Here is a 13,916-nt window from a genome sequence, read left to right as displayed (position 1 = left end):
ACCTCACTCTCTCACTACCTCACTCTCTCTCACTAACTCACTCTCTCACTACCTCACTCTCTCTCCTTACCTCACTACCTCGCTCTCTCACTACCTCACACTCTCTCACTACCTCACTCTCTCACTCTCTCACTCTCTCACACTCACTCATTACCTCCACTACCTCACTCTCTCGCTACCTCACACTCTCTCACTACCTCACTCTCTCACTCTCTCACTCTCTCACACTCACTCATTACCTCCACTACCTCACTCTCTCACTACCTCACTCTCTCTCACTCTCTCACACTCACTCATTACCTCCACTACCTCACTCTCTCACTACCTCACTCTCTCTCACTACCTCACTCTCTCACTACCTCACATTCTCTCACTACCTCACTCTCTCACTAGCTCACTCTCTTCGGACACCTCAAATATCTGAACTCGTACTCTTAAATTAACAGTTTTCCAATTCATGTACATTTATTAGTTGATTTATTGATTGTTTATTATTGCATTCTATTTTATACATTTGACTATTGTATTTTATTATTTATTTATACTTTATTTAAATTCTTGGCAACTCCACTGTCGCCTGTCTTTCTGCTGCTGTAAACACCCAAACGTCCCCTCCAGGGGATTAATGAAGTGTTGTCTAATACTAATAATAATACTATTAATACTACTAATACTAATAATGCCATCCTGTCCATGCAGCTGGCCTCCGCCCCGTCGGACCTGTCCATCACTGAGCTGGAGATCCGGCAGTTCGAGGCTCTGTACCCCGACGACATGAACCAGAGAGCCTTCTGCTACTTCAGGGACCCAGCCGTGCTGCAGTAGGCTCCCTCTCTGTCCCCCTGTCCAGTGTTCTCAGACCCCTGGCCGATGCATCCACCATAGAACATGGCTGACTATTAATTATGTTACTGGGGACAAATTTGCATTAACCAGCCCACGTTTTGGACCGCCATTCCAGTTAAATATGTCATTTGTTTATATTTGTACAAAATAATTTGCCTTCTTTTTATTTTGTTTCCACAGGTCCGTCCCGGTGGCGTGGAGGTCCCACTTTGCCCCCGAGTCGAAGCAGGCCCAGGCTAAGATGTCCCAGCTGAAGGGCCGCATCCTGAAGAAGGGCGTGAAGGTGACAGAGGAGTGAGTTCTCCTCTCCCCTCCTCCGTGGCCTCAGTGCTGCTAAAGGCTAAAGGCGATGCTAGGCCGACACATAAACGATCACATTCGTCTGATCTTTCCTCACGATCCGCTAGCTTCCCGCCCAATAAGCAAGCCGTCACAAAAACGCGTCTCTGTAGGCAGCCTGTGCTCCGAGATCGTACCCAAAAATAAATGGTACTACCGACCGCTCAAAACCTAAATAAATAGTATTCCAACCAATCAGCGACAAGGGGTGGATGCTGTGGCGTTTTGTGTTGCGTTCAATATGGTTTTTACTGGATGCACGAAACACGGAAGGGATGGGTGAGCTGGCTCTGTTTGTTTGGGATCCCGCTTCAACTACCGACAGAAGTGACGTCACCCGACATCGCTGATGCAACCCCTAAAGGGGAACGTTCCCGCCTTGAGTACCGCCTCATCCGCCTGTGACAGACAGAAGTATGCGGTCCACAACATCATCTCTGTTACCAAGGAAAATTACAAAGAAGTTGGCCCATTGGCGTCATTGGTTCTGGATTTGCTTTCGCAATTTGGAAAATCGACGTCAGCGGTCCAACTTTGCTGCAGTTTCTCAGCCGTAGTGGAGTCGATGTTGCATACCTCAACGGTTTCAACAATATAACGCCATGTTAATTCAGCTATATGTCAGGGACATGCACAGTGTGTGTATGCTGGTGTGGTTGACTTTAGACACAAAGTCAAGAATATATAATGGCAATCATTACTATAATACGGTTCATGTGCACATTGTTTCTCCGACTGTCACTAACTGTAACTCTGATATCTTGACCTCTGCATCGGTTCGAGATGAATAAAAGTTCTTAATCCTCTCTACTAGCTACCCATGTGAGTGGGACGGGGTTGTGGGTGGAAACCCCTACCTGAGAGGCCTGGAGGAGTTTGGCAAGGCAGTGCTGGAAGACCTCTGGACCGCTGTGTTGAAGCAGTACGTAGAGGTGAGATCGCTGGAACAGCTCAGGAACTTATAGTTTCCTGACTGAACAGGATGTTTTGATCCATAAGGGGGGTGTGTGTGTGTGTGTGTGTGTGTGTGTGTGTGTGTGTGTGTGTGTGTGTGTGTGTGTGTGTGTGTGTCACCTGAGATCCAGTCCTCCACTCTGACACAAATCATAACCACGCCGCTGTCCCCACGGTTCTCTCTGATTGGTCCAGGCGGTCGACGACGAGGAGCAGTCCGCCGTCGCCGCCCTGTCGGGCGTCACCGAGCAGGGCGACCACCAGGAGGCGCTGCAGGGACGGTTCCACGGCCGGGCCAAGCTGCTGGCGGAGGCGGTGGAGGCGGTGCGGGGCGCCCAGGCCAGGGGGGGCGTGCTGCTGGTGCACGGCGCGGCGGGCGAGGGCAAGACCGTCTTCATGGTCAGCAGGTCCCCCACGCTCGTTCTGCTCTGGTTCAGGTGGTCCCCGTGGACCTCTGAGGAATAAGCCCCGCCTCCGAGGCTCCTGTTGCCGTGGTAACGTGTCATGTGGGGAAATAACACGGGGCTTTAGAATGATCGTACATAACAAAGTCTGTAGGGGGGCGAAGAAGTAAAAGCTGCGTCACGTTTTGAACTACGCACTTTGTCCATCTAGTCCCGACTGGGTTTCTGGATTGTCGGTGCCGTTAAAGTAGCATTAATATTAGTTTACTACTTTGCAGCCGGTCTCAGCCCACCTATTTTGTGCTAACCTTGTTCCTGATGATGTCCGGTTCAAAGCCCCCACCCTGGTTTATTTACTGCAGAATCTATTTGGGTTTCGAACCCACAACCCGTCTGTTCCTCCCACAGGCCGCCCTGGCACTCGCCCTCAGAACCGGCGACGCGTCCAAGCCCAAACCCGCCAGTGACGTCCTCTCCTACTCTACTGGAGCTAGCCAATCAGCCCGCACCGTGGAGAACCTCCTCCGCTGTCTCGTCCAATGGCTGAGAGCCAGGGAGGACAAGGAAGAGCAATCACCACTTCCTGTGTCTTACATGTCAGTCTGTGTGGAGTTTCTCTCACAATAACCCTGATTTGTTGGCCAGTGCGACGGTTCCTTTTTTAAACATTGTGTATATTATTTCAGGGATCTGATCAAGGAATTCCGGTTGAAGTTAACAGACGTGCAGAAGGACCAATCGCTGGCCCTGCTGGTGGATGGGGCGGAGCTTGTGCAGGACGGCAGGGGGCAGCTTAATTCTGATTGGATGCCACAGGAGGTTCCCAAGGTGAGTCATACATACATGAATCAAGGATGTTCCTAAGCTCAGGCCAACTAGACCAGCTAACCTGATCTTTCTGTATTAGTCGTCTTTCATGGTGCTATCACATGTTTATAATGTTTTATACAAAAGTGACAATTTCCAAAAAATGGCAAGATGTTGAAGATGTATGTTGTCGATTTTTTCCTTGAATTTTCCTTGAATGTATCATGATGAGTTGGAATAAGAAATAGCTGATTGGTGATTGGTTGTTTTTCAGGGCATGTGCTTGGTTGTGAGCGTCACCAACGGCTCAGCTCTACTGCAAGCCCTCACCAAGAAGAAGGGCGCCATCTTGTTTCCTCTGGGACAGCTCTCCATGACGGACCGGAAGGAGATCGTCCAGAAGGGGCTGGACATGTTAGGGAAGAAACTCAGTGACGCCGCTTTCAACAATCAGGTACAAAATAGTTATTGTATCACACAGTGTGTGTGTGTGTGTGTGTGTGTGTGTGTGTGTGTGTGTGTGTGTGTGTGTGTGTGTGTGTGTGTGTGTGTGTGTGTGTGTGTGTTGAATATCAATCAACACATATCTGCTTAATGAAGTTAAAGTAACATTATAAATTAACAAAGTAAATTGTGTGTGTGTGTGTGTGCAGCTCCAGACACTAATGATGAAGAATGGAGCAGCCAGTCCTCTCTACCTCCACCTGGCCTGTGAAGACCTGAGGAACTTTGCGTCCTTTGAAAAGGTCTGATAATCCCGATGTACTCTAACACACCACACACAATGGAACAAAAGGTCTGATAAAACTGATGTACTCTAACACACCACACACGATGGAACAAAAGGTCTGATAATCCTGATGTACTCTAACACACCACACACGATGGAACAAAAGGTCTGATAATCCCGATGTACTATAACACACCACACACGATGGAACAAAAGGTCTGATAATCCCGATGTACTATAACACACCACACACGATGGAACAAAAGGTCTGATAATCCTGATGTACTCTAACACACCACACACGATGGAACAAAAGGTCTGATAAAACTGATGTACTCTAACACACCACACACGATGGAACAAAAGGTCTGATAAAACTGATGTACTCTAACACACCACACACGATGGAACAAACGCAGTGTGGCTGTGCCCGGTAACCTGACGTGCGTATGGGTTCTCTTAATTATAAGAGACACATATTCGATGATGAGCTTTGATGTTGGAAAGATTTAACCCATCCGGCAGATAGGTCTAATCTATTTTTGCCACATATTTGTTTCAACCAATAATGTTGATGGAGTCGTGCATAATTGGCCAACAACGAATATAAGCTCGGCCACATCCACCACCGCTAGGCCGATAAACATCCTGTCCGAACGTTCTTAGTAAAAGTGTCTAGATCAAATTAACACATATAGATTAGCAGCGGTTGAAATCACCGGTTGAATAACTCTGCCCCTTTCAGTGGTTGGTTTCCCCCCCCCCAACCGCTATACCACAGTCAGGATACAAGATTACGTTGACTGGGATCTTGATATTACTACGGAAGAGGATTAGGGCCACACCTAAAAAAAAAAATTAGTTCTGACTTTATTCTCAGAATTCTGAGAAAAAAGTCAGAATTCTGACTTTAAAGTCAGAATTCTGACTTTAAAGTCAGAACTACGGGTGCCTGTAAGGACCAACCTCCGTGGGAGAGACACTTTGCTTTATGCAGTAGGAGGAAACCATTTTTTTTATGTGGGGCCCTAACCCTCTTCCGTATATTACAGGCTTCTTTTTACTTAAAAAAAAAAAAGATCATTAAATTAAATTTGATAAGTCATTTAAACGGGCTGTGATATAAGGCTGTATAGAAATTAACAACAATGAATTGATTTTTAATTACTGCTGTTTTTCTCAATGGTGATCCCCCCCCCCCCCGCAGTTGAAGGAGAGCCTGCAGCAGCTTCCCCAGTCCCTGAGCCAGCTGGTGGGCCGGGCTCTGGACCGGCTTCTCTCCCAGTACAGAGCGGTGGGGGGCCTGCGTCTGGCCCTGGGGGCCCTGGCCCTCAGCACCACTGGTAAGACCCCTAACCCCCCCACCCCCCCATCAAGGTGTTTACCTCGGTTGCCCCCAAGAACTCTGCACATTTCAATCTCAGATAAACGTTATCTATGCATACGTATGCATACCGTTTCTTTTGCCTTACCTTTGCACGATTCAGAAGCATTTGAATTAATTTATTGTTGATAATACTTATTTTATTTGACCTCACTTTCTTTCTTCTCTCCTTATTGAACCGTGGTTCAGAGACGGACCTCATTTGGATTCCTCCGTTTGTCCGACTTTGACTTTGTGTGTGTGTGTGTGTGTGTGTGTGTGTGTGTGTGTGTGTGTGTGTGTGTGTGTGTGTGTGTGTGTGTGTGTGTGTGTGTGTGTGTGTGTGTGTGTGTGCCAGGCTTGCGGGAGGGCGACCTGTACGGCCTGCTGAACTCTGTCTCTGAGCGGACCCCCGGCAGCGGCCTGGTCCCCTGGCCGACCGCGCTGCGTCTCGCCCGGACCCCCACCGGACGCGTTCCCATGGCGACCTTCACCCAGATTGTGCGGAGTCTACAAAGGTACACAGTAACAAGATGGAGTAGACCGGGGGTCTCAACCTCAACCTACCTGGGGGCCGCTGGAGGTAAAGTCTGGGTCAGGCGAGGCCGGATCGAGTATTCCACAGAATAAAGTAGCACAACTGACCCAATCTAAGTTAATGATCAGGCTATAATGAGATCACGTTGGCTATGTAATCGCTGACAACAGGGGGTATTTCATAGCGGTTGGTGGAAACCGGGACATTTTAGCGTCCTTTGGCTTTTGTCGGGACTCAGAATTGGGACTGTCCCGGCAATACCGGGACATCTGGTCACCCTTCCACAAGTGATAAAAAAAAAAAACAGACGGACAGACAGGCAAGCGACTCAGCAGAAATGTGCGTTCGACAACAATGCGCGGGCCGCACTAACACTAAACTTTGATGTCAAGTAGAGGGCCACAAAATATCCTCCCGCGGGCCTCAATTGGCCCCCGGGCCGCGAGTTTGAGACCCCTGGAGTAGACGGTTTTTAACGTCTAATCTCTTGGAAAACATTGAAGAGGAAGAAAATGCAGAGTGGGTGAATACAAATATATACCGTGTATATCTATCTATATCTATTTTTTTGTTTCTATTTTTTGCTTTCAGTTTTATTATGGGATGTTTGCTGTTCTACATGCGTATTAAAAATAATATCTTTGATAGGTTTGTAAAATATGAAGCTTCTTCATTCCAAACTCAACATTGAGAATATCCATTAGATTAATTTTTCTAATCCTTCTTCTTTGCAGCCTGATTGGTCAAGCTCACAGCAGAGACGACCTATTGGCTCTCACCAACCCAGACGTGAGGCAGGCCTTCGAAGAGCTGCTCCTTCCTGATAGCACCGACCGAATCTGCTGCCATCAGATACTGTCAGGTAGAAGACAGACAGACAGACAGACAGACAGACAGACAGACAGACACACACCTGCACACACACCCAATACAACACATACACCCAACACAACACACACACACACGATAAAAACAACACACACACCCAACACCCCACACAACACGCGCGCGCGCGCGCGCACACACACACACACACACACACACACACACACACACACACACACTCTCCCCCCTCTAACCGCGAGGTGTCCTTACCTGTCCCCCCGGTAGCCCACCTGTGGGCGGCTGCGGACCCCCTGGGGACGGAGACCTTCCTCCACTGTGAGGCCGACCACATCAAGCAGCTGCCGGAACACCTGGTGAGTGGTTCCCCCGCGACCCCTGACCCCTGGGGACGGACGGGGGGGCGGCTGGTGACCTGAAGGTTGCTGGTTCGATCCCCGGCTCCTCCTAGCCGAGTGTCGAGGTGTCCCTGAGCGAGAAGCCTCACCCTGACTGCTCCCGACGAGCCGGCTGTCGCCCTGCGGGGCTGACTCCGCCGTCGGGGTGGGGATGTGTGCGTGAATGGTGCATGTGAGGCGATGTTGGAACGCGCTTTGGGTGGCCAATGCTTAGAAAAGCACGATATAAACGAGTCCATTTACAAGGTTATAAACCCTGTAGCTCAGTCCTCACACTATTCCTATGCACAGTTTGATAGCCTAGGTGAAGTTTATTTTCCATTTAACAACTTTTTTCTTTCTTTCTTTTCCAACCTACTTTCTGATTGGCTCGGGGTTAGATGAAAGGTGACCAATGCGAGGCGCTGGGCTCGCTCCTCTCCAACTACTACTTCCTGTATGCTAACGTGCGCCACGGTCTCGTGCACCACCTGCTGGCGATCTACGGCTCTTACGGTGAGTCATCTGACCCGCATGAACACGCACAGTTTTTCTGTGTGTGTGTGTGTGTGTGTGTGTGTGTGTGTGTGTGTGTGTGTGTGTGTGTGTGTGTGTGTGTGTGTGTGTGTGTGTGTGTGTGTGTGTGTGTGTGTGTGTGTGTGTGTGTGTGTGTGTGTGTGTGTGTGTCATAACCCAGCCCGATCTTACATGCTTCCCCTCCTCCTAGGGCTGATTGATTATAGAAAATAATCAAGATTTATTTTGGTCAATATTGAAATCACGATTATTCAAACTATTATTTTTGAGTTTGAAAACATGATGTATTTATTCAGCATGCCTCTCCTGAAAAACACTTTGTAACTGAGAACTTAAAAAAAGGTCATAAAAAAAATTGCACAAAATGGTCAAATAGAAAAAGTTTAAAACGAAAATAATGTACAGATATGTATCCAGCTGTTAATTTAATAAAGAAAGATTAAACTCGATTATGTTAATTTAGTGAATGTTTGACGCTAAAATCGTGACAAATCCGCTGAATGGCCCTGCCCTCCCTGTTCCCTCCACCAGGGGGCAGCATTGGCCTCAGTGCTGAGCGCTGCGCTGACTTCCTCCGCCGCCACGCCGTCCTGCTCTCCTCCTGGCCCCCGCTGTTCCTCCAGCAGGCCCTTAACGAGCCCCCTTCCTCCGGGGCCCACGCCTGGGCCCGGGGGCTGGTGGGGAAAGGGGGCCCCCGGGGCGTGGTGCGGCTCCTGAACCACGACGGGGAGAACGAGGCCAGGCCGGACAACTGGTGAGCACCGACACCTGGAGGGGGGCGGTGGGGGGCTACTGGGCTTCCAGCAAGAGCCGTCGTTTCAGTATTAAAGATATATTTCTTTAAAGGTCCCATGACACGCCCACTTGTGATGTCATAAGGGGCAGGTTTCCAAACGGCTTGTAAGGCTAATCACACTCACACCTGGTGGCAGGTCATGGGACCTTTAATATATATTAAAAAAAAATTGGATTGCTCTTGGTTGGCAATCACAAAGTTCAACTTTTGCTTTTTATCGGATCCGGCCAGAGAAAAAGGAACAATGTTTATATTACTATCATATATCATATAATGTATTGTGAATCGTTGTGTATATCGTGTATTGTATTGTATGTACAGTATTGTGTATATTATATTGTACACGGTTAAGACTATAATCTGTGTACGATTGCTTATAGAATCGTTTTATTTGGCGTACGAGTCTGTGATATCTGAAGCTCTGAGGCTGTATTAATGTGTGTTCCCACGCTGGGTCCAGCGAGCTGGTGTCCACCTTCTCGTCGGAGCCCACCTGCGTGGCGTTGAATCCCCGCGCTGAGCTGGTGGCGGTGGGCACGGGGCAGGGCACGCTGCACCTCATCCACACGCAGACCGGACAGGTGAGCCCCCCACAGCCCTGTCTGATTGGTTGATTGAGGGCTCTGTCTGATTGGTTGATGGAGGGCTCTGTCTGATTGGTTGATTGAGGGCTCTCTCTGATTGATTGATTGAGGGCTCTGTCTGATTGGTTGATCGATGGCTCTGTCTGATTGGTTCATGGAGGGCTCTGTCTGATTGGTTGATTGAGGGCTCTGTCTGATTGGTTGATGGAGGGCTCTGTCTGATTGGTTGATTGAGGGCTCTCTCTGTTTGGCTGATTGAGGGCTCTGTCTGATTGGTTAATGGAGGGCTCTGTCTGATTGGTTGATTGAGGGCTCTGTCTGATTGGTTGATTGAGGGCTCTCTCTGATTGATTGATTGAGGGCTCTGTCTGATTGGTTGATCGATGGCTCTGTCTGATTGGTTCATGGAGGGCTCTGTCTGATTGGTTGATTGAGGGCTCTGTCTGATTGGTTGATGGAGGGCTCTGTCTGATTGGTTGATTGAGGGCTCTCTCTGTTTGGCTGATTGAGGGCTCTCTCTGATTGGTTGACTGAGGGCTCTCTGATTGGTTTATTGCGGGCTCTGTCTGATTGATTGATTGAGGGCTCTGTCTGATTGGTTGATTTGAGGTTAAACACAACATAAGTGAAACATTCTTAATTTTAATAATTCTGTAATACATGCAACACATTCAGACGCTCGGTGCTCTCAACAGGTTGTGAAGTCGCTGGAGAGCAGCTGTGATGGCATCTCCAGCTGTGTCTTCCTGACAGACGTGACCCTGGCGACGACCTCCTTCAGCGGGCAGATCGAGGTGTGGGACACGGAGAACGGCTGCAGGTGAGGCGTGGGGGGGGGGGGGGGGGGGAGGGTTGTTAGTAGTAGACGTAGCCTAAACACTGTGTGCTTTTCAAAGTTTGAATATATTTCCAACAAACCCACCGTATTCTTTTGACAGGACGGCCCTGATAGAAGGACACTCCAACAGGATCACAGGAAGTGAGGTGTCGCCAGACAGGAAGCACCTCGCCACGGTCTCCTTAGACTTTCAACTGAAGGTTGGTGTTACTTTACTCAGCCTTCGAACAAAAATTGTATAATCCTAGAATATTACACTGTAATTAGATACATCAATGATTCACAGTGTTCTATTGAAATTGTTATAATAATAAATAATTCTCCTCAGGTGTGGTCCGCCACGAAGGGTCACCAGGTGGCATCTCGCTATGGCAACAGTCCCATCAACTGTGTGACCTTTAACCCCGAGGGTGACCTGCTGGCTTTTGGTTGCTGGGACGGAAAAGTGGTGCTGTGGAACTGGCTGCAGAACAAACTCATAAGGGTAGGGTGAGACCAGAGCGCATTGGTCTGCTCTCCTCTTACGTACTGGTTAGATTCTCCCAGTTTGAGTCCTGCAGAGTAAGATGCATGCGAACGCATGTATACGAAGATACGATGGATCCTCTTTAAAGCAAGGGCCAGGTCTGCAGCTAGCTCCTGAATTTAACTCTGCGAATGTATACAAACTTTTAAACTAAAGAAATGTGAAAACGAGACATAGCTAGACATTACACATAACCGTGTACAATCTATCATTCAGGGGGGTCTCTCACTCTCTCTCTCTCTCTCTCTCTCTCTCACTCTCTCCCTCTCTCCCTCCAGTCCATCACCGGCCACGAGGGCTCTGTCCGTAGCCTCTCCTTCTCCTCCTCCTCCTCCTCCTCCACCACGCTGGTGTCGGGCTCCCTCTCGGGGGAGGTGAAGGTTTGGGCGGTGCCGGAGGGGACGTGTGTGGGGAGCTACCAGGCCCATCGGGGGTCCACGTCCGCCCTCACCTTCCTGGACCAGGGGAACAAGCTGCTGAGTGCCGGGGCCGATCACACGGTCGGTCCGCACGCACGCACAGCACTGCCTCACTCACTCACTCACGAAACGTGCACGCACAGCACTGCCTCATAAGCCTGACTCACTCGCTCACAAAACGTGCACGCACGCATAAGCCTGACTCACTCACTCTCAAAACATGCACGCACAGCGCAGACTCACTCGCTCACAAAACGTGTAAAGTAAAAGTGTTCCTCAGCTCATGTTCCGTTTACTCTCTGACCGTTCAAAGTGTTGCTGATGACACCTGACTTGGGACGGCAGATGTGTCTACTATGTAAACATCTGTGTTGTCTCCCCTTCGTGTCTCCCTCTCAACAGCTGCACCTCTGGTCAGGGGGGCTGGGCTGTTCGTTGGCGACGTTACGACAGGGAAGGGTAAGGTGATGCACCAAGCACAACGGAAAAATTGTGTGTTCTAAATATCGTCATCCAATATTTATGCTAAAATCAAGAGGCTCAGTGAAGGTGTGTGTGTGTGTGTGTGTGTGTGTGAGATATATAAGTAAAAACCTTGTTTGTAATGTTCAGTGTGAGCAGGCGTCCCCCCGGAAGAGGCCCCGGTCCTCGGAGCCCCCCGCCCTCTGCGTGGCGGTCAGCGGGGGCTGTGCCGCGGTGGGTTACCACGGCAACGGCCTGAGGCTCTTCAGCCTGGACTCAGGTTGGTGTGTGTGTGTGTGTGTGTGTGTGCGTGTGCGTGTGCGTGTGCGTGTGCGTACATACATCGACGCGCGAATAGTCTGTGCATCATCTCAGTTTATGAAGGACCCCCCCCCCCCCCTCCAGGGGCTAACAACGTCATCCTGGTGTGTTTAAATCCCCCGTGCATTAAACAGTTCATTTGACTCACAGCCACCATTGTGTTCTCGTTGCCTCAGAAACGAGTCAGTGGGCCAGCGAGGACCTGCGGGTGTCCGTGCTGTGCCTGCTGTGGCTGTCTGCCCCCCCCCCGTCTGACGCGGACACGGAGCCGGCGGGGGCGGAGCTCCTGGTGTCGGCGGGGGCGGACCGCCACCTGAGGCTCTGGAGGCGGAGCGAGGAGGGGAAGCTGGTGACGCTGGGAGACTTTGGAGTGCAGACGGGAGACATCTTGGCTCTGGCTCAGAACTCAACGCATCTGGCCTCTGCCTCTGGTGACTCTCTCTAATAACGAACCTCTTCTTATCGGACACTGATTACACGATCACCGCTTTCCCAAAGACTAAACTGATTGTATAGTAACACTAGCCTGGCTACGGCCAGACTAAGCGGGGGCCTGCCTGTAATTCCGACGCCTCATTGTTCCGTCGTCTCAATGGTCCGAAATATTTCCCATTAGATCGTCATGCCGCTATGCCGACGGTTCAATGTTACGAAGACGGAACCCATTGGTCCGAAGGGCCGTTTGTCCGACTTTTCAAAAAGGAGGCGCATTAGGCTGACGGTTCAATATGCCGAATAGGCCTATGAAGAGTTTTAGACCTCGCTGGCGCTCTCTCTCTTTTGTCACTTTGCTGTCCAATATTCAACGTGAACGTGATATGTAGGCCTAGAAGGGAGGAGAGAGAGAGAGAGAGAGAGAGAGAGAGAGAGAGAGAGAGAGAGAGAGAGAGAGAGAGAGAGAGAGAGAGAGAGAGAGAGAGAGAGAGAGAGAGAGAGAGAGAGAGAGAGAGAGAGAGAGAGAGAGAGAGAGAGAGAGAGAGAGAGAGAGAGAGAGATATTTCGGACCATTGAGGCGTCGGAATTACAGCATGGCACCGTCTAAGCGCCCTTGTGGCCCAGTCTATAGTTACACACAATAGTCAGACATTATAATAAGCCTAATTGAAACAAGCCTAATAATCGGCTTCTTCTTTCCTTCCATGAAGACGACTTCACCATCGCCCTGTGGTCAGTACCAGATCTGACCCTCGACCCCTGGGTGTGTCCCACGGCGGTCTCGGTTCTCCGGGGCCACAGTCGAGGGGTGACCTGTCTGGCCTTCAGCCCCGACGGTACTCAGCTGCTCTCTGGAGGAAAAGATCAGGTCGGTCGGCCTCTCCCAGCTTTAGAGTCTGGGATTTGAACCCTCAAGCCCAGCCATGCCTTCCTCATAACACTATGATCCCCTCCCTTATCGTGGGTCGTTTGTTTCAGGCCCTGCTGCTGTGGGACACCGCCTCCAGTCCCCCGGCGCTCTCAAAGTCCCTGCTGCACGCGCACAAAGACTGGATCACGGGCTGCGCCTGGGCTGCAGGCCGCGCTGTAGGTCCTCCGTGGAAAAATAGCACTTGTGAAAGGAGTTTTGTTTTGCGCGTTGCCTCTGTGCTTAATCTAAAAGGGGTGGTTTTTGGAAGCTGGGGGGGAAGGTGCAATTTTGGTGCACCACTTTTTTAAGTTAAATCAAGGTTCAGCATCTGTGTGCTTTCTTAAAAACGCACGCTATCTTTAATGTTTATTAGGACACTAAAACAGATGGGCTTTTTGCGCCGATGCTGTTGTGGACTTCCACATTTTGGTTAGTTAAGTTGGCACAATAAATGTTATCTCTATTGCTTTGTGTTATGCGCTACACACACACTATTTGGTATCACTTCCCATTTGACAGAGCAATAGTTTTCATCCACTGTATTCTATATGCGATCTCATCCAGGTCAGTTCCTCAAACGACGGCAGTATCTATGTGTGGAACCTGGATTCCAGCAGTCGTATCATGAGTATCACCTGGAAGAATCCCCTGACCTCCATCTGTGTTCAGGTAGGTCGTTGAGAGGTAAACACTTCGGAGGGGGCTGGGGTGAAGAATGGGGTTCCCAACCCTAGGTTTTGGCCCGTTATCGCATTTTTAAGTCTGAAAACAAGTAGGAAGTTGAGTTGCGACCTCAACTTCTTAATTATGTTGTTCCATTAAATAAGATATATTGTATAATTTATGTAAAATGGGTATAAGTTTTATATCATAAATTACATTTAAAA

General features: G+C 49.5%; 1 protein-coding gene across 1 annotated transcript in view; it reads left to right on the top strand.

Annotated features, from left to right (window-relative positions):
* tep1 (telomerase-associated protein 1) overlaps window positions 1-13,916 on the top strand; it is a 36,448-nt gene that overhangs the window by 16,768 nt on the left and 5,764 nt on the right. Inside the window, exons 20-44 of the mRNA XM_030364417.1 lie at window positions 700-821; window positions 1,027-1,140; window positions 2,000-2,117; window positions 2,335-2,538; window positions 2,952-3,139; window positions 3,230-3,371; window positions 3,625-3,804; window positions 4,004-4,096; window positions 5,288-5,423; window positions 5,802-5,961; window positions 6,716-6,843; window positions 7,092-7,180; window positions 7,603-7,717; window positions 8,270-8,492; window positions 8,995-9,115; window positions 9,814-9,938; window positions 10,057-10,156; window positions 10,285-10,440; window positions 10,761-10,982; window positions 11,304-11,360; window positions 11,514-11,643; window positions 11,861-12,115; window positions 12,830-12,987; window positions 13,098-13,205; window positions 13,594-13,698. Of these exons, the coding sequence (XP_030220277.1) occupies window positions 700-821; window positions 1,027-1,140; window positions 2,000-2,117; window positions 2,335-2,538; window positions 2,952-3,139; window positions 3,230-3,371; window positions 3,625-3,804; window positions 4,004-4,096; window positions 5,288-5,423; window positions 5,802-5,961; window positions 6,716-6,843; window positions 7,092-7,180; window positions 7,603-7,717; window positions 8,270-8,492; window positions 8,995-9,115; window positions 9,814-9,938; window positions 10,057-10,156; window positions 10,285-10,440; window positions 10,761-10,982; window positions 11,304-11,360; window positions 11,514-11,643; window positions 11,861-12,115; window positions 12,830-12,987; window positions 13,098-13,205; window positions 13,594-13,698 (3,549 nt within the window). The remainder of the gene's footprint in view (window positions 1-699; window positions 822-1,026; window positions 1,141-1,999; window positions 2,118-2,334; window positions 2,539-2,951; window positions 3,140-3,229; window positions 3,372-3,624; window positions 3,805-4,003; window positions 4,097-5,287; window positions 5,424-5,801; window positions 5,962-6,715; window positions 6,844-7,091; window positions 7,181-7,602; window positions 7,718-8,269; window positions 8,493-8,994; window positions 9,116-9,813; window positions 9,939-10,056; window positions 10,157-10,284; window positions 10,441-10,760; window positions 10,983-11,303; window positions 11,361-11,513; window positions 11,644-11,860; window positions 12,116-12,829; window positions 12,988-13,097; window positions 13,206-13,593; window positions 13,699-13,916) is intronic.

Source organism: Gadus morhua, chromosome 8, assembly GCF_902167405.1.
Source record: "Gadus morhua chromosome 8, gadMor3.0, whole genome shotgun sequence".
Classification (NCBI taxonomy): domain Eukaryota; kingdom Metazoa; phylum Chordata; class Actinopteri; order Gadiformes; family Gadidae; genus Gadus; species Gadus morhua.
This window is presented reverse-complemented; position numbering and strand designations above follow the sequence as displayed.